The sequence below is a fragment of the Cricetulus griseus genome, chromosome 4, assembly GCF_003668045.3.
Source record: "Cricetulus griseus strain 17A/GY chromosome 4, alternate assembly CriGri-PICRH-1.0, whole genome shotgun sequence".
NCBI lineage: Eukaryota > Metazoa > Chordata > Mammalia > Rodentia > Cricetidae > Cricetulus > Cricetulus griseus.
The window spans coordinates 139,539,652-139,563,130 of NC_048597.1; the positions used below are offsets into that span (position 1 = coordinate 139,539,652).

At 41.4% G+C, this 23,479-nt stretch overlaps 1 protein-coding gene across 2 annotated transcripts in view; it reads left to right on the forward strand.

Annotated features, from left to right (window-relative positions):
• Positions 1 to 73: 73 nt before the first annotated feature.
• Positions 74 to 23,479, forward strand: part of Ncapd3 (non-SMC condensin II complex subunit D3) — a 73,165-nt gene continuing 49,759 nt past the window's right edge. The window contains exons 1-14 of one of the 2 annotated variants that reach the window (XM_027411712.2): positions 74 to 198; positions 344 to 589; positions 7,084 to 7,238; positions 11,466 to 11,628; positions 14,363 to 14,547; positions 14,897 to 15,067; positions 15,175 to 15,236; positions 15,568 to 15,655; positions 16,374 to 16,507; positions 19,060 to 19,132; positions 20,183 to 20,308; positions 20,432 to 20,684; positions 21,160 to 21,216; positions 21,436 to 21,507. In XM_027411712.2, coding sequence (XP_027267513.1) covers positions 520 to 589; positions 7,084 to 7,238; positions 11,466 to 11,628; positions 14,363 to 14,547; positions 14,897 to 15,067; positions 15,175 to 15,236; positions 15,568 to 15,655; positions 16,374 to 16,507; positions 19,060 to 19,132; positions 20,183 to 20,308; positions 20,432 to 20,684; positions 21,160 to 21,216; positions 21,436 to 21,507 — 1,609 coding nt within the window. In that variant the 5' untranslated portion in view covers positions 74 to 198; positions 344 to 519. Of the gene's footprint in view, positions 199 to 343; positions 590 to 7,083; positions 7,239 to 11,465; positions 11,629 to 14,362; positions 14,548 to 14,896; positions 15,068 to 15,174; positions 15,237 to 15,567; positions 15,656 to 16,373; positions 16,508 to 19,059; positions 19,133 to 20,182; positions 20,309 to 20,431; positions 20,685 to 21,159; positions 21,217 to 21,435; positions 21,508 to 23,479 lie in introns of those variants that run through there. The other variant, XM_027411713.2, reaches the window with a different exon arrangement.

Sequence of the window (23,479 nt, forward strand, 5' to 3'; positions counted from 1 at the left end):
GCACTCGGGCCCAGATGTTGCGTAAAGTCCTAGCGCTGCAGGGGCGTCCTTGTGATATTTTTGGTTAATCTCCCTTATTTCTTAGCCAGATAAGCGCCGGGACACTCTTCACATTCGCATATGAACAACGCTTGCGTGCTGGCTGACGGCTGAGGTACCTCTGACAAGCACGCGGAGTGTCACTCGGCATGGGCAAAGGTGACTGCTACTACAGGAAGTGTCCTGTCTCCACTGGCCTCTACGTTTCCTGTCGTGTACAAAGACAAGACGGTCACAAAAAATGCTAGTGGTGTCCCGACCTCCGATTTAAAGTGGAAAGCTAAAGGGAAATCTCCTTGTTTAGTTTCCAGGGCTCGCCCCACCCATTTTTGCGCACCCTAATGGACGAACCAGCCCATTGGCTTAGGTTACGAACTCGGCCCGGCGCGGTGATTGGTCGGTTGTAAATCCCGAACGTTGTGACTGGTCCGCAGAAGCGTCTCGGAGCGCGCGCGGGAGCAGAGGCAAGCCGGTACTTCCATGGTCGTGATGGCGCTGCAGGATCTTGGGAGAGATCTGCAGCCTTGGTGTCCGCTGGAACTCAGCCTCGGTGAGATCAGACTCGGAGTCGGGAGTCCTGGGTTCAGGACTTGGGGTGCTCTGCACTGCCTGACGTGTCTCAGTCCGCGGCCCGGTCGGGGTGGGGGTGGGGTAAGGGGGAGCCCAGTCAGGCAATGACCATAAGTTCCATGATTGTGGCAATCCCGTCCGGGTGGTGGCCAGCCAGACGTAGGGTGGGATCTCAGTCTAGACGACTAACTGTTAAAAAAGAGAGCTTGCTTAACTGTTGAAGCATGCGGGAGGTAGAGGCTGGGGGGCAGGGGGTTGCCATGAGTTCAAGACCATCCTGGGGTACACAAATAAGTTCAAGTCGGTATGGGCTGCAAAGGGAGTGTCTCAAAAACAAAGCACAACATCAGCAATCTAAAAAGCTAATAGTTGGCCTCTCCTGGTGCTAGAGCATCTGTATTCTCCATCTGTCACCCTAATTCTGCCAAGTCTTCCTGGAATTAACCATTCCCATCTCCAGGTGGCTTTAAACAGCAGTCTCTTTGTTCAGACTGATAACTATTTTCTTAAAACTTGTGATCATAAGTTCAAGTAGGTGATTCACATGCAGACCTTGTTAGATGTCTGAATGAAGTAGAGATTCCCAAAGCCAGCCAATTGCACCAGCTAACTCACATAATTGGGAGTTTCCTCTTTCATGCCCCTGCCCCCCTTTTGTCCTTACATCCAGGCTCCAGCCCTAAGGCTGTTGTCCAGGCCCAGTCCTCATAGCCAACCAAGGCAACTGCAGGATAATTAATCCTAACTGCTTTCGATGCTGTCACTGTCATCTCTGCACCCTGCATTACTCCTTTTGAAGGTACAAGTTTGCATGTGCCACTTCTATGGGTCTTTCCCATTTGTTTCCTAAATAAATGACCACATCATTGGCCTACCATGGAAGAGGAGTTGTGGAAGTCTGTTTGCAGGCATGACATGACCTCTGCTGTCTTGACATCAGATCAGTTGTAATTATCCATAAGAGACTATCACAGATAGAAAGGAAGGATGATGTCGGTATACCCCTAGTAGTTCCAGCCAGTCCCCATTTCCCTTCCCAGCTTAATATTACTGACCCAGCTGCATGTGGTCCTGGGGAAGGGAGTGTGCTAGGATATGCAGGAGGAGGGTTGCAATGCAGTGCTGTATGTAGCATTCACTTGTGCCATGGTGGGGCTTTTAAGTAATGCAGCTGCCTAAGTGAGACTCGCCTATGCTTCTGGAGGTAACTCCAGTCAACAAACTCATTGGCTCACCATGCTAGGCTTAGATGGAATCCTGTCTTTGGTTATTAGTGCCCTTTGAATCTGGTGATAAGATATGTACCTGGGCCAAGCTGAACATGGAAGTATGCTTGAAAGGAACCCTAGAGTGGCTGGACTTCCTCTGTGTTAGTGGTTCTCAATCTTCCTAATGCTGTGACCCTTTAATACAGTTCCTCATATTGTGGTGACCCACAACTATAAAATTATTTTGTTGCTATTTAATAACTGTAATTTTGCTACGGTTATGAATTGTAAGGTAAATATCTGATATACAGGATATCTGATACGTGACCCCTGTGTAAGGGTCGTTTGACTCCCCCCACCCCATGGGGTTGAGAACCGCAGCTCTGTGACATGGAGTGCAATGCATTTTTTGATGGAGTTCGCCATACAAGCAGGCTATAATGATGGGGGTGCCCTGAAAATGGATAATGAACTAGAGAATATATTGCAGTGTTTGAAAACAGCATATATGAAACTGGATTACAGGTCAGCTAAGGCAACAATAGCTTTCTGGTCCTTGCAATTGAAGCATTGCTCTCTGAACAGAGAGTACTGCATCCAGGGGAATTACAGTGGAAAAAGAACAAGTGATGCTGCCCTCCACATTAGCTTCTGATTCAGGAACTGTGGGGAAAGGTAATGAGATGAAGGTATGGGCTTGTTGCTTCGGATAGCAGTGAAACATAACAAAAAGGGTACAAATTAAATATGTGATAGAGAGCCCTTCCTGGCATCAAAATCTTGGAACCTGCAGAAAAAATCAAAGAGGAGGGAGACAATAAGGTAGAAGTGATAAAAGATTTTCCTCTGGTTTAATATTTAGTGCAGAAGAAACCAGGCAGGAGTGACCTATAATTCAGCATGAAAATTGAGGCCTTAATAATGGCCTAGCATAAGAACCTGATAATTAGGGAATACACTACCTCTAAACTGCTTTAGTTGGTAAAGACTATGGTAAGAAATGAAGGAGCCACTCATTGCCTGACTTGTGAGGCTATGGGACATGAAACAGATGGCATCAGCCTGAGTGCCCTGAAGGATAGAAACTAAGAAATATAATTGCTCCTCCCTCCTTGAGACAAGGGCTGCATAACCTGAGGTAATACAAAGGAAATAGTTCCTGATAGACTGGCTCATAAAAGCTGGTGGGCACACTTGGCTGACACTGGCCCAAGTCTCCCTAAGTACTGGGGACTGGCAGATGAAAGAAAGTACAAGGAATTATTGAAGAAACTGAGTATTAGAGAAGTGCATGATGCCCAGATCTTTGGGCCATGTGGGCATTGTGTTCATGGGGGTGTCGAGGTGTACAGCAGAGATGGCAGGCCTGGGGTGGGACTTCATTGTCTTTGCCTGCCCCATAGTAAGGCATGATCTTTTAGAGGTAGGAGAGGCTGTGGTAGGTCTTAATGACAGCCTGGCATATACACTGGTGACATGTAAACCAGATATGAAAGGTGCTGAAATCCTCAGGAAGGGATGAAAAGGGGGAAAACAAAAGATAGGGTCTATCTGGCTCACTGAAAAGCAAGTATAAGATCTGTGTCGAGTGAGAATTCCTAGGGGAAAAATTGACAGGAAGCCAAATTCAGAGCTTGTGGGCCTCTGGAAGGCTGTAAGAACTGAGCCCACACTGTGCTGAAGACATTAATGATCAAGTAGTGCATGTAAAAAAGTTTTAATCTTATTCGAAGTGTGGGTAGTTACCCCTCCCTGAGCATACACTGTGTACAGTAAGTATGCAGGGAGTGGGGTTGCTTGCCCGACTTGGGGCCCTTTCAGTAGCCAAGTGTGACAGATGGAGAGATGCTACCCATGATGCTGTCATGGTGAGCAAGTAGGAGTAGGGCTCTACTGACACTTGGCCCAGAGCTGGTCCTCATGCAACAGAACTTCTCTTCTGTCTGCTTTTCTAACATGTTACCTTTGGCATCAGAGATACTTAGGTTAGTTTGTTGTTGTTTTAGCTACCATTGGACACATTGTTTAGCCTTGGTAAGCCTGGGTTTCCTCATCTGTCAGATGTAGTTTATAATGTCTAGCAGGACTTTTGTGCAGAGGAATGTAGTGACTGGTGTGCAGCAACTGATGAGCAAATGCTAATGCTGATTCTGACTCTCTCACCTCAGACTCGACATTGTGAGTGTTCTATTTCCAAACACCTTAGATTTCCTTTGCCCCTGTGCTGAATTACTGTGATCGCTGTCTTTCTGCATTCCTTTCCCTCATGCACTCCCATGTTCAGGTTCAGTTGAAAGCCATCCTCCCGCCATCTTTCCCTTACTACCAGTTATAGTTCCTATTTACTCTTCATTGTACACACGTATCTATTACTGTGTTGACACTCATGCGTTATAAAAAAAATAGTCGTTTATTCAATGAGAGTTTTATTTGTAGCTAGTACATTTTTTGGTCTTTCACAAAAATTATGTAGTGCCAGTGGTGACTAGATTAGCTGTGTCTTAGTGGTCAAGTTAACATACTTTATGATTCAAAACCCAGTAGGCTTCTTCTATACTAAACTTTTTACACAATTGTGGCATGTTGATCATTGTGTGTATTCGTCTTATACTCTAGAACTTAAAAGGGCTTTATCAACTATTTTCTTAAAATGTTTGTTGAGGGGTATTTCTCCTTTAGTCTTAAGTCAGTAAAACAGGAGTTGTCTCCATTTGACAGCTAAGAAATTAGATAAGGAGTGATTTGGATTAGATAGGGAATTAAATGATTTGATGGCAGTCTAAAATTAAATAGGAGCAGGGTCATTTATAGGAACTAGGCTACCTTACACTAGATTATTTTTTCTTTTTTTCGTTTTTATTTTTATGTGTAGAGGTGTTTTGCCTGCACATATGTCTCTGGACCAAATGCAAGCCTGCTGCCCACAAAGGCCAGAAGCAGGTACTGGATCCCTAAGGCTAGAGTTACAGAGAACTGTGAGCTGCTGTGTGGGTGCTAGGTCCTCTAGATAAGCAGCTCATCTTTCCAGTCCTTTTGGTTTTTGTTTTATTTTTATTAGTATATGTTCATTTGTAGAAGGATGAGTTTTCCATATGTGTATGTCATGTGCATTGTGCATATTCAGCATTACCACCCCTTTGAGGGGGTGCTTTATCTGTTTTCTAGCCCAAATTTTTCCAATAAAACACTTCTCTTGGGCTGAGTGGTGGCACACACCTTTAATCCCAGCACTCAGGAGGCAGAGGCAGGTAGATCTCTGAATTCGAGGACAGCTTGGTCTGCAGAGTGAGTTCCAAGATAGCCAGGAGTAGCCCTGCCTCAAAACAAAACAAAATAAAATAAAATAAACAAAAAGCCTAAAAACCACCAACACCAACAACAAAACACTTTTTGTGTAATTGTTAGGTGCTGTTAATCTTAGAGATGAAGTAGGAGAGACTCAAGAATACTAGAAATGACATAACTTAACTCATGCTGATAATTTTAAAAAGATTCTGAAATGAGCACCAGCATCACCTTCCAAATTTGACCTGAATCTGTGACAGTATTGAGATATCTCAAGCAGAGCAGAGCAGAGGCAGGGAGAAACATACTTTCTCCTGTGGTGCCTACAACGAACACTGAAACACTTTTGCGTGCTCAGAGAGGTATGTTTATAGTCTTCAGTTTTATGGGACTTGGATCCAATTTTGCTTATGGCTGTGACTTTAGCACTGACTGAGCTGCATTCTCATCCCCATTGGGTCTTCTATGCAGAGGAACTTGGGCTACTGAAACTTCCAATTTACAAAAGATGGACAGATGGTACTCTAAGGAGACCTCCTAATTGTGGAGTGTAATGTGATACTGAGAATCATGAAGTGAAGGGGAGACCTCTCATATCTTGTTCCGACTTTATATTCATGCTCTGTTCAGTTCCTCCTAAATTAAACTTACAAAGAATATTAATTTGAAGATATACCAAACTAATAATTTGACACAGCCACAAACTCATCTGCTCCCAATTTTAGATGGGGTGGGGAAAAGTCTGGCTAAATGACTTGAGTTTAGGTTGAGAAGCCTAGTGAGGAATGCCATGGGAAGACTGTGTTGAGTTTAGGTTGAGAAGCCTGATGGGAAATTCCAGTGGAAGGCTGTGTTGCTGTCTCTTCCACACATATTCTTTTCATTGGTGTGCTCAGGAGTCACTGGGTATTTTTGTATGAGCCGCTTTCCTCTTTTAGTTTAAATGTTTCGGGAATGTGGTTTCTCTGTTTTGACACAAGACTTTATTGTCCAAGGGCTCAGTGAAATGATAAGTATGTTTTATTTGAGTTTGTTTACTTGCTTATGTGATTTTCAGAGAAGTGGCTGAAGCACTCAGTGATGCTTGTCTTTTCTGAGTGGAACCTACAAGAAAACTTGATCACTAAGTTTGTTCAAGAGCTATTCTCTGAAACTGGTACATCTAAAAAAAGAAAAAAGTTTTCTTCTTGATATTTTTAGTTTTTTTTTATTTATGTGAATGAATATGTTGTTTCATGTATGTCTATGTACCACATGCATGCCTGGTGCCTACAGAGGCCAGAAGAGGGTGTCAGATCCCCTGAGACTAGAGTTACAAATGATTGTGAACCACTATGTAGGTGCTGAGACTAGAACCTGGGTCCTCTGCAAGAGTAGCCAGTGCTCTTAACCACTGAGCCATTTCTTAAGCCCTCTTTTTGATATTTTTAGATGATTAACCTAATAGGTCAGTTTCCATTGTGATTTTAAAAAGATTTTCTTTGTATTTTCCTTTTGGTCTTTTTGTTATTTTGTTTTGTTTTTCAAGATAAGGTTTCTCTGTGTAGCCCTGGCTGTCCTGGAACTCACTTTGTAGATCAGGCTGGCCTGGAACTCACTGAGATCCACTGCCTGCCTCTGCCTTCCAAGTGCTGGCATTAAAGGTGTTTGCCACCATGCCAGGCCCTTTTGGATATTTGAGACAGGGTCTTGCTGAGCAGCTCTGTTTGTTCTAGAACTTACTGTGTGGCTCTGGTAGACTTTGATCTTGTGCTAATCCCCCTGCATCAGACTTCCAAGTGCCTGGATTACTCCCGACCACCATGCTTACATTAAAAAGATTTTCTTAATCTTTATGGCTTTCCTTTTAGTGCATATAATACCTATATGACTGTAATCATACATGTAAATAGTGACTTTCCTAGTATATACCTGGCATCTAAAGGTGATTGTTTTTACTTGCATGAGGGCATTTATTAATTTTACTCCGTTTTCTCTCAAGAATGGGTGAACTCAGTGTGGGAACTGGACTTCACGGAGACAGAGCCTTTGGATCCCAGCATAGAAGCAGAGATCCTAGAGACTGGAGTAGATGCATTCACAAAGCTCTATGGAAGCCTTTTCCCCTTTGCAACTGAAGAAAATGGATCTTTAGAGGTAAAAAGATAAATAAATAAATCAAGCAACCCATTTTTATGTGTTACAGAGGATGAGAGTTATTACAGTTTAAAATTAATTTTCTTGGAGTAAGAGTAATGTGAAGACTATGCTTTGTTCATTGGAGTGTCCTAGTAGCTTTGCTTCAAAAGGTTTAAGGTTCTAGTTGTGATTTTTGTTTTCAAGACATGACCACCTTTTCACAATAGCAGTTTAAAGTTGAAACAGAAAGGAAGAGAACCAGACAGACCAAGTGAAAAGGCCACAGGAAGTAAAATAACCATCCAGACAGGCCTTAGCTTTAAGAAAGCTTGTATTAAAGCAGTAAGTAGTTAGGTGGTTTACACACGGCCTTGACACTGTGTTCTGCCTTGTGTGCTGGCAGATGTCACAGGTGTCAGAGGACACCCTTAGTCTTGCTTCTCAGGTACCTTCTGCCTTTTTCTTTGAGATAGTGGTCTCTCACTAGCTTGGGAGTTTGCCAAGTAGCTGACCAGCGATCATCAGGGATCTGCCTGTCTCTGCTATCTGGAGTCCAAATCAGGCCCTCATGCTTTGTGAGCCAAGTGCTGTGCCTACTAAGGTGTCTCTCCAGCCTTCTGTGTTTGTTGTATTGAGATCATTGACTTGTTTGTAGAAAGTTCAGCTGGGCGTGGTGGTGTACACCTTTAGTCCTAGTACTCAGGAGGCAGAAGCAGGCGGATCTCTGTGAGTTTGAGGCCAGCCTGATCTACATAGTGAGTTCCAGAACAACCAGAACTACATAGTAAAACCCTGTCTTTAAAAAAAAAAAAAAATTAAAGCCGGGCGTTGGTGGCGAACGCTTTTAATCCCAGCACTCGGGAGGCAGAGGCAGGCGGATCTCTGTGAGTTCAAGACCAGCCTGGTCTACAAGAGCTACTTCCAGGACAGCCTCCAAAGCCACAGAGAAACCCTGTCTGGAAAAACCAAAGGAAAAAAAAAAAAAAATTAAGAAGCAGTCATAGTGGCGCACATCTATAATCCTAGTACTTGAGAGGATGAGGCAAGGATTGACGGTTGCTGCAAATTTAAGTTCAGCCTGGATTATAGAGAAGATCCTGTCTCAAGCACCAAAAGGGCCAGTAAGAGGGCTGGATCCTCTGTGTTCAGTGGGTGAAGGTGCTGGCTAACATGCCTAACAAACTGAGTTTGATTCTCAGGACCCATGTGATAGAGAAAACCAACTCCTGTAGTTGTCCTTCAGCCTCCGTGCATGTGTGTTTCACACACACACACACACACACACACACACACACACACACACACACACACACGCACAAACACTAAGCAAATAAATGATGTAATTTAATGAAGTTTTTTTAAGGGAGAAAAAGAAAAACCCAAAAGGCTAAGAAACAAAATAACAAAGTCTTAAAATAGGCCAAACATGATAATGCATGGCTCTAATCCCAATGTTTAGGAGGTAGAGGAGGTGGATCTCTGTGAGTTGCAGTTCCAGACCCAGATAGGACTGCTCAAGAATAAATCATCTAGTTAAACATTCCTTTAGAGCAGTACTAAGTATTCCATTGAGTACTTTAGAAGATAGGGTTAGGGTTGAGGTATAGTGGGAATATGTAAGGAATGTTGAGAATTACGGCAGTGTGTTATGAGTGGTATTTAGAATTTTTAAAACATGGGACAGTAAGTTAGACTGAGAAAAGATTACAGGTAATTTTAAATGGTATCTTAATTAGGTCTCTTTTACTGTGATAAAGCACCATGACCAAAAGCAATTTGGGAGGGAAGGGTTTATTGCATCTTATACTTTGGGATAGCAAACAGTCTATCACTAAGGAAAGTCAGAGCGGGAACCTGGAGCAGAAGCCGTGGAGGAGTGTTGCTTACTGGCTTGCTCCTTGGTGGCTCAGCCTACCTTATAGCAATAGGACAAGGAGACTAGGGATGGCACAGTCCCCAATGAACTGGTCCCTCCAACATGAATCATCAATCAAGAAAATGCCCCATAGGCTTGCCTAAAGGCCAGTCTGTTATGGACAGTTTTTCAGTTGAAGTTCCCTCTTCCCAAGTGACTCTAGCTTGTGTCAAGGTAACATAAAACTAGCCAGCATAAGTGGGCTTTACTTGTGGAGCTTGGTAAATGTAATAAGGCATGATTGTGTATGAGGTTCTGTTTTAAGTAGCATGTACATATTAACTCATGGTTTGAACAGATCTGTTTAGAACAAATGTTCTTGCCCATAGACAGACTACAGTGGGGAAAACTGCACCAGGAGATCCCCTGGGAGTACTTTGTACTGAGTGCTGATGGTGTGGTCTGGAGTTTAGTTGTGGAAATTGGTAAGGAAGGCTAAAAACAGGAAATTGTTTTAGGTAGAATTAATAGAGGTTTTAGAACTTCTTTGCCATGTATCTAAGGCATGGCTTAAATTGCCAAATTAGGTATAAGCGTAGCACAATTCGTGCCCAGCATGCATGAGGCCTTAGGCTCAGTCCCCAGGACTGTCAGTAAAACCCTAGTACAACAACAAAACTAGGAGGAGGATTTTAACCATGGGGGGATTATATTTGAAGATCTTGAAAGGTATAGCTTGTAGTTAGAAATACAGGTCGGAAGGCCAAAAGGTAAGAGCAAAATTCCAGATCAAGGTGTGAGTAGACCTAAGACAAACATAATACAAACAATCAATCAATACAAACAATACAAACAAATCTAGCACAAAAAGAAGACATAGTAGAAGTGGAGAGTTATTGAATAAGGCCACAGGGGAGTAGTCAGTGATGGGAGTGCAGGCCCTGCAGAGTAGACAGCAGCCCTGAGATCAATTCTACTGAGGTGATGCAACAAGCAGAGTTCTGGTGACTAGACAATACAGTCAGAGTGGAGGTGCCCACTGCAGTTGGCATAGAGTGTAACTGTCAAGGAAAGCAACAACATACAAAAGGATTTCTCCTCCCCCTTTCTCTTCATCTCCAGCCGTGTCTTGCTATGCACTCCAGGCTGGCCTCAAACTCGGTCTTTCTGCTTTAGCCTCCCAAGTACGGAAATTATAAACATGCCACCATGCCCAGTTTAGTCTGTGAAGCAGTTTGTGCTGTGCGGTATAGGTACTCTGTAGCATTGCCTATCCCTTACCCTGTCTTTTTTGTTACTGTTTTTGGTTGTGGTTTGTTTGTTTTTGAGGTGGGATCTCACTATTATCTCTGGCTGTGCTTGAACTCACTATGTAGACCAGGCTGGCCTCAAACTGGGAGATCTACCTGCCTCTGCCTCAAGAGTGCCGGGATTAAAGGCATGTGCCATGTGCCCTGCTTTTTGGCCTATCTTTTGAAGGAAGGCAGAAACACATAGTCTGGTTTCCTGAATTTTGTTAGTCTTTGTTATTTTTAAAGGTGCCCAAGGCCTGTTGTGGTTGTACATACATGTAATGTACTCAGGAGGGAACCAATGCTGTGAGCATGTCTGTGGGGTATTTTCATGATTGTTAATTTATGTGGGAGGGCTCAGCCCCATGAGGCTAGTACCCTAACTACGTAGGGTAGCCCTGGGCTGTATAAGAAGCTAGCTGAGCAAAGGGAAGAAAGTTAGCTAGTGAGCAACATCCCTCCAAGATTTCTGCTTCAGTTTCTACTCATGTTCCAGCCCTGATTTCCTTCAGTGATGGATTGTGACCTGGAAGTATAAACAAAATAAACTCTCCTCCCAACAGGTTGCTTTTGGTCATGATATTTACAAAGCAACAAAAAAGCAATCTAGAGTACTTCTCTCATCATTATGGACTGTAAAGCAGAGATGGCTACAAACCACAGCTGGGCTGTAATCTTCAAAACCTGCCACTAGTGACCTACTTCTGCCAGCCAGTCCCTACCTCCTCAGGCTTCCACAGCCTCACAGTATGGCATCAGCAGCTGGGGAACAAACAGTAACACAAAGACCTGTGGTGGTGTTTCAGAGTCTACCAGAACACCTTAGTTTTTGTTTCCCTCTCTTTGGAGATGGCAGACATTTATAATGAGAAGTTAGACTGTGTATATGCTCGTACATGCACATGGGTATGGGTGTGTGTGTGTGTGTGTGTGTGTTGTGTTAGTAAAGCTCCAACCCAAGACTTTGCATGTTAAGCAGGCACTGAACTGTAGTTACACTCCTTATTTCTCTTGAGAGGCTAGGTCCTTGTAAGCATCAGTGAGCTTTCTTCCAATTCATCTAATTACTGGCTTTTGTGATTTGCACTCTCCTCCCAGAGCATCTGGACTTTCTTCGTTGAGAATAATATTTCCATTAATACACTGGTGGCCTTATTCTGCCACTTTGTCCAGGAAGCACATAAAAAAGGTGCCAGTGCACAGAATCGAGAATATGGCCTTCATGCTGCTGGGCTCTATTTTTTGCTACTAGAAATACCAGGTATGTATATGTCTGGCTGTCTGTGTTTATAGGTTCCACATCTGTTTACAACCAACTGGATGGAAAAAATACTTGAAAAGAAGCTGTTACATTTGTTGATACTGTGTATGTTCTTAAGCCTGTAATGATTGGGTCTGTATTGAACATGTACAGGTTTTTGTCTTAGTTCCTAACCCATACAGCAGAGCAGTTCATAGTGTTTACCCTGTGTTGGATATCTAGAGGTGATTTGAAGTACACAGGAACATGTGTGTAGTTTATATGCAAATAGCCATCTTCAAAGAGAAACAAAAGTTTCTGATTATTCAAAATTTTATGTAAGGGACTTGACTTTTCTAGTATCATCAGATTTGGTGGTATGATCCCTCGTTACTTTTTCAGATATCTTTATTTTTTATCCTCCTTATGTATTTATCTACTGCTCTCCTCACTAGTTAGAGCCTCCTCCTTTTTCCCATTTCCCTGATCAGATCACTGTGTCCTGCTCTTCCCCCTCTCTATAGCTCCCTTATTCCCCCACTCTGACAATTCAGGCTCTGAATTCATGTCTGAAGATTTGGAGCTAAGAGCTTCTGATAAGAGAAAAACATGCAACATTTGTTTCTTGGGGTTTGGCTTATCACTAATATGATCTTTTCTAGTTAACCTGCAAATTTCATGATTTCATTTTTCTTTACTGCTGAATAATACTCCACAGTGTAACTATACTACATTTTCATTATCCATTCATCATTTGAAGAACATTTAGGTTGTTTCCATTTCTGAGTTATTATGAGTAGAACAGCAATGAACATAGCTCAGCAAATAAATATGGAGTAGGATATTGAGTCCTTCAGGCATATGCTAGGAAGGGTTATAGCTGGGTCATATGGTACATGTATTTTCAGCTAGCTGACAGTTCCTCATACTGATTTCCATAGTGGCTCTACCAGTTTGCAGTTCCATCAAAATTGAGTGAGGGTTCCCTTTTGCCTACATAGGCTCCTGCTTTTGTTTTTATTGTTGATGATGGTCTTTGCCATTCTGACTGAGGTAAGATGAAATCTCAGAGTGGTTATGATTTGCATTCCTCTAATTGTTAGGCACTATGAACATTTTGGGGGATATTTCTTAGCTATTTTTCATTTGAGAATTTTCTGTTCAGGTCCGGGTCCTATTTTTTGAAGTGGTTGCTTTTTCTCCCACCCATCCCCCTTTTGGGGGGGATTCTTTGTATTTTGAGTTCTTTAAATAAAGTTCTACTTGTCAGTTGTTGGCTCATTTCTTGGGCAAATGGAGTCCTATTCAGAAAGTCCTTTCTGATAGCTGTTATCAGGTAGGGTAATACCAACATTAATCCCTATGTTTTCTTCTAGCAGTTACAATGTTTCCGGTTTCAGATTTAGATCTTTGACCCATTTGAAGTTAGTTTTTATGCAAGGCGATAAATATGGGTCTAATTTCATTCTTCTACATGTGAACATCCAATTTACCCAGCACAAATTGTTGAAGATACTTTCTTTTTTCCAATTTATGTTCTTGGCCTCTGTGTCAAATATTAAATGGCTAAAGCTATGTGTACTCATGTGGTCTTTGATTTTGTTCTATTGATCTACATGCCTGACTTTATGTCAGTATTATACTCTTTTTTTTTTTAATTGTTATGACTATTGTTGTTAAAGTATGTTTCCCCTCTCAGTGCTTTGAGTATTTTAAAGGTCTTTGTACTCTGGCTGTGTAGAACACAAATGTGTCAGCCCCATGGGAAGTGTAAAAATCATTTTTCTTCTTTTTTTTTGTTCTAATAGTTGTTCACTCACCATGATGGAGTTTTTATTGCACACGTGCACAGTGATGCTCGGCCTGCACAGAATCTTGTAGCTTTTTTTTATGTAGCTGCCCTTCTTCATAGGTCCCAGCTGCCTTGCCTTTCTGACTCTGATTCCTCTACTTTGTAAGGCTAGCATCTGCATGGATTTACCACTTCTCTGCTGAGATCCAGAAATGACCTACAGAGACAAAATTAGGGCAATTTCAGGTTTTATCTGCCCCCTTTTTATATTGATTATGTTAGATGTCTTTGTCCAATTTTACAGTGTTTTTAGTGGGAGACAAGTGTAAAATGAATTTATCTGTCAAAACCAGATCTGGGAATCTTGTTATTTATTCCTGCTTCATCAGCATTATTGGTCTGTTCTAAAGCTAAAGCTGAAAATGGCACATTTTTACTGAAAGCTCACTGTTTCCTCAGAGTCAGGTGGAAATTCCATCTCTTGCTTCTTCAACTTTGCATCTGTTGTTAATGCATCGCGTGTGTGTGTGTGTGTGTGTGTGTGTGTGTGTTTGTGACAAATGTGTACACATGTGAATGAAGCCTCTGTACTTCATATGACTTCCCTGATAGATCCTCACTCTGTTAAGATGGGCTATCTCTGACCCCAGAGCTCACAGTTGCTCATCAATTTTGGTTAGTCCAGTTAGCAGCTTGTCCTAAGGATCCCCTGTCTGTCTTCATGGAGAATTACAGGCAGGCTACTATCTGAACTCTGGTCCTTACACTTACACAGCACATATTTTTATGCTAATCCATCTTCCCCAATAAACCTAACTTGCTTAAGCTAATGGAGTTGCATGCCTGTAATCCCAGCATTCTAAAGGATGAGGCAGGAGGTTTATGGATTTCAAGTCAGCAAGGTCCTGTCTTAAAAAAAAAAAAAACGAACCTAACCTGTATATTTTCTATTCTTGTGACTAGGCAGCGTAGTCAATCAAGTATTCCACCCAGTGATGTTTGACAAATGTATTCAGATTCTGAAGAAGAGCTGGCCTCAAGAATCTAACTTGAGTCAAAAAAGAAAAAAGGAACACCCCAGGAGTTCTAAGTATAATCATAGGAGGGGCAGAAAAAGAGGAAAACCACCCAGGAAGGAGGATAATCAGGTAAGATAAGAAGATGTTTCCAAGCTGGGCGTAGTGTTGCACAGACAAGCTTTGTCTACATAGTGAGTTCCAGCACTACCAGGGCTACAGGCTGTCAATGCGCAGTCACAAGATCCCTCATGCACGTACACATGCACGCACGCATGCATGGATGCAGGGGACTGTCATACACAGTTTAGTGCAGACCACTGTGACCTTGGAAACCTAGAACAACATAGGAACCTAGGCAGAGTCAGACCATCTGATGACCCCAGCTATGACTGGCATTGACTTCATTTGGGCAAATGGAAACCATGGGACCAGCACGTGAGGCAACATCACAGTCATTTGTACATTTTCCATGATCCAGGTGGATGAATTTTCAGGAGAGGAGGAGGAGGAAGAAGAGGAGATTTATTTTTCTGCCCGAGACCTTTTTCAAATACGAAATGTCATATTTAATCTTCTAAAAAATTTTTTAAGGCTTCTGCCCAAGTTTTCCCTTAAAGAAAAGCCACAGTCTATACAAACTTGTATAGAGGTAAGTAAAAGTTCCCAAGACTTGGGCTTAATTGCAAAAAATGTGGTTATAGCTAGTGTTTACTGAATTGAAGAAACTCACACCTTTCTTCGGTACTTGTCTTCCAGGTGTTTGTTGCATTAACTAATTTTGAGCCAATTCCTCATAAATTTCTTGTTTCACAAGCCAGGTGAGCCCTTAATATTGCAACATGTTGATGTAATGATTTGTTTCAGGACTAAAGTGCTATTTTACTCTTAATTAGTATATAAGCAGGATTTATTCCTTTACATTTGGCTTATGGAAAATACTCATGTGGTACACATGTACCTGCTGCTTGGGAGGTTGAGGCCCTTCAGTAATTTGAGTAAAGGAGTTGGGGGCAGCCTGGGCTGCCCAACACACCCAGGGACACTGCATCCAAAAATAAAATAAACAAATGAATAGAGAAGGCTTAACAGGAGGTTAAATATTCCTACTATAATTGAATCTATTAGCCAAGGCTCTTCCATTTTCTTTAGGAACCTCAATGGAGTAAAACACATATCAGAGCTGGCCTATTATGGATTGTATTTGCTGTGCTCCCCAGTCCATGGAGAAGGAAATAAGGTAGGGGAGATGTGTATTCTAATTTCCTAGTTGAATCAAAAGTAGACAAACCACATAATGCAAAGATATTTGATAATCCTTTTGTCTTTAGTTAGCTGAAATTATTTATGGCTAAATGAAGTGAAATCTGGTCATATTTTCAGGGAAAGAACATATATCTTTTCTTTTAATGTATTGTTACATGTTTTATTTTTTAATTCTTCTTCATCTCATTCTTGTTGATCTGTATTGTGGTTAATTGACCTAGCAGCTTGTCCTGGGGCTCCCTTGTGTCCACCTGACTGCTAGCATTACAGGCAAGCTGCATGCCTATCCAGTTTTAATGTGAGTTTATGAATTAAGTTGTACTGTAGTTATGTCTATGTAGGAAAGCTGATACAGGATTGGTACTGGCCACATTTTCAGAAGTCACTGGGGAAGTGTCTTGGCAGTATGCTCTGTGGCTAAGGGGCAACTAGCTGTGATACCATTTTGACTTACTGTATCATTTCAGGACTTGATATTGTTTATATAATAAAATGTCACTATTTCTGTTTGCTATCTAGCCTTCATTACCTAGTAGGTATCCAATGTACTTGGTGGCTCCATGAATTATTACCAAGTATCTGAAATAAAACAAAGGGGTTTTATATGATACCTCCAGTTTTCAGCAGCAAAATCTTTGATGCCACTGGATTCTCTGTCATACTTTTAAGTCAAATGTTATTTTCTCTTCTAGGTTATTGGTTCTATTTTCCATCAAATGCTAAATGTAATATTGATGTTAGAAGTAGGGGAGAGGTCCCGTTGTACCCCCCTTGCGATAACCTCACAAGTCATCAACTGTAGAAACCAGGCAGTCCAATTTATCAGGTAAAGTGCATGCATCTTGAATTCCTGGTTTTTATCACTCTTCCTTGATAGTCTGGGCCCTGCACTAACCAGAGTATCTGGCACTTGAGGCATTGGGGTGTCAGACCCAGTGGTGATTTTGTGGGTCAAAATTAAGCACATCATAGCCAGTCTGTCTCCTGCGCCCATTTGACGGCTTCTGTGTTGGGTCATAGTTTAGGACATAGTGAATCTATAGCTCTTGAACCAGAGTCTGCCTCTAGCTTGATTCCATCAATTGTACAGTCAGCTGGGAGGACAGTGGCCCTTTTCTGTCATTGTCTGCTTAGGTGTTCACCTCTCCAGAACAGAAAGTCTGCCTCCTCTTCCACTTTTCTCTCTACTAGCATTTCTGTTTCTTGAACATTTTTCTTTGTTCTCACTTTTCTATTTCATCCTCTACAACAGAAAGTACTTGCTGAAGGATGAAAGTAAGTAAATTGCTTTTAATTTCTTATAGTGATTGGTAGTCTACATTTTCTGCCATGAATTGCTTAGCTCCTTTAAAAGTCCCCTCTTGATTTTATTGGGGAAAGGTATGTTTGCTATGTCTTCCACTTACCAGTCCTCCATCACTCAGTATCTAGCATGCAGTGTAAAGTGAATGTGTGCAGGCTAGTGTCTTCATGCTTCAGGCTTCTTTATACTGTGGTTTGATCTGGTTTGGAGATGTTGGCATTGAATGTTATTATCTTGTCACTGAGCAAATGCCTCTTGATAGGGTTAGTTTGTTTGATTTGGTGTTTTGAGACAGGATCTCACTGCTACCTTGACTGTATTAGAACTCACTGTGTAGACCTCCTGCCACAGCCTCCTGAGTGCTGGTTTGCAGATGTGAACCACCACTGCCTGGCTATGATATTTTTTTCTTCTTCTTCCGTGTGTGTGTGTGTGTGTGTGTGTGTGTGTGTGTGTGTGTGTGCGCGCGCGCGCGCGCGCGCGTGCCTCAGCACACATAAGGAGGTCAGAGGACAGGTTAGGAGAATTGGTTCTCTCCTTCCCCCATGTGGTTGAATTCAGGTCACCAAGCTTTATTAGAAATTGCCTTTACCCACTGAGGCAACTCACTAACTAGCTTCATGAATAAGAATTTTTTTTTAAGAGTTGGAAAATTAAATTTATCAGGGTGAGAATTTTTGAAACATTAAATATTTCGGATGTGTTAAATAGAAACATTGCTGTGATAGAATATTATTTTAAGGTGTGTGACTTTTGTTTATGCTGCATTTGTTTAACTCTGTGAAGCTGTGTTACTATGCTTGGACTAAAACACCTGGTGGTCCTAATAAAGAGCTGAAGGGCCAATAGGGAGCCAGGAGAAAGGATAGGTGGGCCTGGCAGGCAGAGAGTATAAGTAGGAGAAACAAGGAAGAAGCAAGAAGAGGATAAGGAGAGGAGGACATCAGGGGCCAGCCTGCCAGCCAGCCAGCCAGCCAGCCAGCCAGCCAGCAAGAATAAAAGTAAGAAATACAGACGAGAGAGATTAAAAAACACACACACAAAAAAAGGTAGCCGTGTTAATTTAAGGTAAGAAAAGCTGGCTAGAAACAAGCCAAGCTAAGACCGGATGTTCATAAGTAATAATAAGCCTCTGTGTGTAATTTACTTGGGAGCTGGGTGGAAGGTCCCCCAAAAGAGCACAAAGAGCCAAAAGATTAAAAACACCAGTTATACATTGTTTTTCCCTTAAGAGTTTATGGCACATGCCTTTAATTTCAGTACTAGGGAGGTAGAGGGAGTAGGATCTCTACGTTCAAGGCCATCCTAGTCCACACTGTGAGTTGCAGGACAGCCAGGGTTACACAGAGAGACCTTGTTCCAAGTTGAATGTTTACGTAATGGTACAAGTCAAAGAGTAAATCGAGAGAATGCATTAAACTAGTAGCACTTCACTGAACTGACACAAGTGATAAACATATTACTATTCTATAATAATTTATTTAGGATAAATAGTGATATATTTATCCTAAAGTGATGTATTTAACATCTTACTATGAAAATTATTACAGTTAAAAGAGCCCATGAAGATTGAAGTTTTGTCTTTCTCTAAATGACACAACTTCTCAGTGATAACTCTTTATGGAACTGCATAGGAAGCATGTTTTTCTAATCTGTTGCAATGTATCCTTATTCTTTATTTTATTGAAACAAGTAAAAAAGGGATAGTTTGTTTTTATAATTTTTAGTCATTAGTATTGTGCGACTGTGCACACATGCTCATTTGTGGGCTGACGTGCACTCAGGCCTATGCTACAAGCACATGTGTAAGTCAGAAAACAGCTTTGTGGAGTCAGTTCTGTCTTAAAACCTTCAAATGTTAAATGGGTTCTGGGGATCAAACCAGTTGCCAAACTTGTGGGCCAAATGCCTTTACCTGCTGAGCCATGTTGCAGACCCCAATAGTTAGGCCTTTTTTAATATTTGAGGTTCTAAAATATACAAATATTGGTTTTTGAGCATAGAGTTAAGAAGTGACTGCTGGGTTGTCATCATAGATAACGTTGTAACTGGATTTGTGTTTTTATTTGAAATAGCTCGCTTGTGGATGAACTACAAGAAAGCATATTCCCAGTCCTTGGTACTTTACTGCAGCATATCTGTGCCAAGGTACTGTGTGCTTTAGTAGTTACAGTATGTAAGTATTACACATACAAAGATAAGTGCCTCTGTGTTCTTGAGTATTACCAAAGGTAGCTTCTTAATAATAGATTCTCTCTTAAACAATGTGTTTTTTTTTCTTGTGTTTCGTTTGTTTGTTTGTTTGTTTGTTTGTTTGTGGGTGGTCTTGGGCAGGGTTTTCTTATATGCTGAAGTTAGGCTTGAATCAAGACCTCTCTTAGTCTCTTGAGTACAGAGATGAAAGGCAGGCACCTTTAGCATACCCAGCTTAAAAAAAAAAGTTCCAACGTTTTTATTTTAAAAAATGATAGACACATACAGGTACAGGGAGAATTGTTTGGATCAGCACATTCCCATAATTCATCAGTTTTGGTTGGTATATCCTGAATGTACATGCGCAGATTTTTCTCTTCTGAAGCAAATTCCATCATATTCTTTCATTATAATATTTCAGTGTATTTCTCTAGAAAAGATAAGAACTTTTAAAAGAACATAAAATATTTACTATCTGAAAAACAAACTAATGTCAATTATCTGATCTCATTTAATTCTTAAAAGTTTTTTATGTGTATGTATGTTTTGCCTATATGTATGTGTGTGCACATGTGTGTCCCTGGTGCTCATGGAGGCCAAAGAGTACCAGATCCCCTGTTACAGACTGTTAGGAGCCACTATGTGGGTGCTGAGTACCGAACCCAGATCCTTGGCAAGAGCAGTAAGCACTCTCAATTGCTGAGCCGTCTCACTAGCTTCCATTCTCACATTTTTACTGATATTTCATAAATTTATGGCACTGTTTAAGCAAACAATTCTTAATTTGAATTGTATCTACTGTAAAGGTGCATAGTCTCTGAAACTGTTTTTCTGCAGGGGTTTATATTTTAATTTTCAATGGGGTATAAAACATAAAATGTGTTAGTCATTTATCTGGTGTTTAAAGATCATTGAGCCAATCACACTTGCTAATTTTCAGCTACAACATGAGCTTGAGTCATCCTACAAGTGGATGGACTGTCAGCTTTCTTTTATGTGTTCCAGGTGGTAGATAAAGCAGAGTATCGGACTTGTGCAGCACAGTCCCTGGTCCAGCTGCTTAATAAGCTTCCCTCTGAGGAATATGCTACATTCATTGCCTGGCTTCACAAATATTCACGGAGTTCTAAGGTAGGAGATGGGTTGTAGAAAAAAAGCTTGGGTCCTGGCCTTGAGCACTGGGTCTGAATGCAAAAGAGATCTTTGTTTGGTTCTTCTTTCTACTGATGGATGCCTCTGATTTTGCCTTGGCAGATTCCACACCGGGTATTCACTCTTGATGTTGCTTTAGCTCTCTTAGAGCTGCCTGAAAGAGAAGTGGATGACACTGTATTATTGGAGCACCAGAAGTTTCTAAAGCATAAATTCTTCGTACAAGAAATTATATTTGATCGTTGCTTAGACAAGGCACCTACTGTTCGAAGCAAAGCACTGTCCAGCTTTGCACATTGTCTGGAGTCGTCTGCTAGCAGCACATCAGAGAGTATATTGGAGATCTTCATTAGCAGTGAGTGGGAGAGGCTAGAGGCATAACTCTGTGTTCCCTCGCCTAGTACATATGAGGCCATGGGTCAAGACCCACTATGGATGACCAAGAAAGAAAAAAATAAATCGAAAAATAAACTGCAAGTGTATCATTCTTTGATAAGCCGTGTGTGTGTGTGTGTGTGTGTGTGTGTGTGTGTGTGTGTGTGTGTGTGTGTGTGTTTTAATTAATCCTCATAACCAACTTTATCATTTGTTGTTAAAGTACTGTGTGTAGGATCAATCCTAGGACCTCACACAATTAAGCATGTGTCCTACAACTTGAGCTTATCTCCACTTCAAATCCCTTTTTTTTAAGAAGGGAAGCCTGTTACATTTAAAATTCCTTTCTGAAACAAAAGAAAGTTGTCAGCAGTTCCAAAAGTATCTGCTGTGACTTTGGCTCTGTGTATGCTTATGTGGGACTTATACTCTTTTATCTGTCTGATTACTTTTAGGTGCTTTGGTTTCAGGAATACAGAGTTGTTCTGATACTTTACAGAGAACCTCAGTAGGTAAGCATCAGTATTTTTCAAATACTCAATTGACTCTTTAAAAAAAAAAAAAAGTGCTGACTGTTAGAATGACTCCTGCTTCCATACTCACTATCCTAATGTTTTTCTTCCTCAAAACTGAGGTTTGTTTTAGCCATTTCACCACTTGAGTTACATGCAGTGCTTGTGCTATTGAAAATATAACAGATTTTTTTACCTTAATCTTTTTTTTTTTAATAGTGTCTTCCAGTGGAAATTGGCACATGACACAAATCAACACTGATGGTGGTGATGAAAGAGAACAGTCTGGAGGTACCCACATTTGCTCTCTCCCACACCCTCTTGCTGCCTCTTCCCAAATACACCCCATTTGATCTCACACGTGAGAGAAAAACTGTGGTATTATCCTTCCAAGTCTGCTTATTTCTAATGACATGACCTCTGGCTTCATGCATTTCTCAGAAGGTGATATCATTGTGTTCTTCTGTGTTGTTGAATAGAACTCTACCTATGTGTGTATCACATGCTCTATCTTTGTAGACACTGAAGTCAATCTGTGACTTCGGCATTGTGAATAATGCCAGAGTAGGCATGAAGGTATTAGGTATATCTGTTGTATACTGAGCTACATTTCTTTTAGTGAAAAACCAATATAAATGTGATATAGTTGAGTCATATGACAGTTGTTTTTATTTTATTAAGAACTGCTTATTATTATGGATATATTTGAGGCAGGGTCTCACTATGTATCCCTCAGCCTTTCCTGCCTTTGCCTCCTGAGCACTGGTTTGAAGGCCTGCACCACCATACCCAGACAAGAAAGTCATTTCTACTGGCAGGGTATCAGGATTGTGCTTCACTTGCATCCTTGCCAGAACTGGTGGTTCTGTTTGTATTTTTGAGACAGAGTAGAATCTCTTCTAGCCAAGGATGACCTGTTCCTAAATCTTCCACCTCCCTAGTGCTGGAGGCACAGGAGTCCACCATCATATCCAATTTGTGTAAAGTTGATGGATGTTAAAGTCACCTGCTATTTCACTGTGAGAACCTATCTGTCCCTTTACATCAGAAGTGTTTATTGTTATGAAATTGAATACACTGGCTTTTGGTATATATTTGTTCATGGTATCATCTTTTTGATATATTCTTTATTATTTTGTCTTTATGTGTTTGTTTGTTTGTTTGTTTATTTATTTATTTATTTATAGGCAGGTTTCTCTGTATATCCCTGGCTATCCTAGAACTCACTTTATAGATCAGCTGGCCTGAAACTCAGAGATTGACCTGCCTCTGACTCCCAAGTTGTGGGATCAAAGGCATGTACCACCACCACCTGGCTTTGATATTTATTTTTTATTTTACCAATTCTTTATTTTACCAATATGTTTTATCTCTTCTGACTAATTATGGCTTGAAGTCTACCCTATATGATATTAATACTGCTAACTTCTGCTTGTTTCCAGGTTTCATTTGCTTGGAATATCATTTTCTGCCTTTTACTTTAGTCTTTAAATGTATTTGCTGACAAGGAATATTCCTTCTTTTTAACATAATTTTTTGTTGATTCTTTGGGAATTTCACATCATATACCCCAATCCTGCTCACCTCCCAGTCCTTCCATATCAGCCCCTCACCCCTGCAGCATCCCCCCAAAAGAAATCCACCCCCAAAATCTTAAAAACAACAACAACCAAAAAAACACCTTGCTTCTCCATCTTTCCAACACCCTTCATCCTAGTGGCATTGGGAAGTACAGTATACCCTCTTGCCCAATCTGCCCCATCCACAAAATGTTCATTGCAATGAGTCATTGGTCTGTTTCAAGGCCTCTAGCCCACCATCATCACTGGTCCCTCCCTGAAACTCCATGGCTATCCTGTGGTTATTGTTCCTCCGAACTAGTCATTCACTCACTCCAGCAGATCATAGATGGGATAGATAATTAGAGTTGGCCAATCCAAGGCCCAGGATGTGGCTCTGGGTGGTAGCTGAGGTGGTTGGTCTGTGCCACTGACACCCCCACCCACCCACCTCCTCAGGCAAGGGGCAGAGTCAGCTCTCCCACCAGCTTGGTTCCTATGACCCTTTGCGGTAACGTGGGCCATGGATATCATCGAAGACCCTAGCTGCAGCAAGAACACAGAACCAGATATGGCCCTCAGCAACAGCTCTGGCTTCGACATAACCATGGGCCTAGTGGCAGCACAGGCCACCCTAGTCAGTATGGCCCCAGTGGCATGAAGGACCAGGAATATTTCTTTTCTTTTTCTTTCTTTTTTTTTTT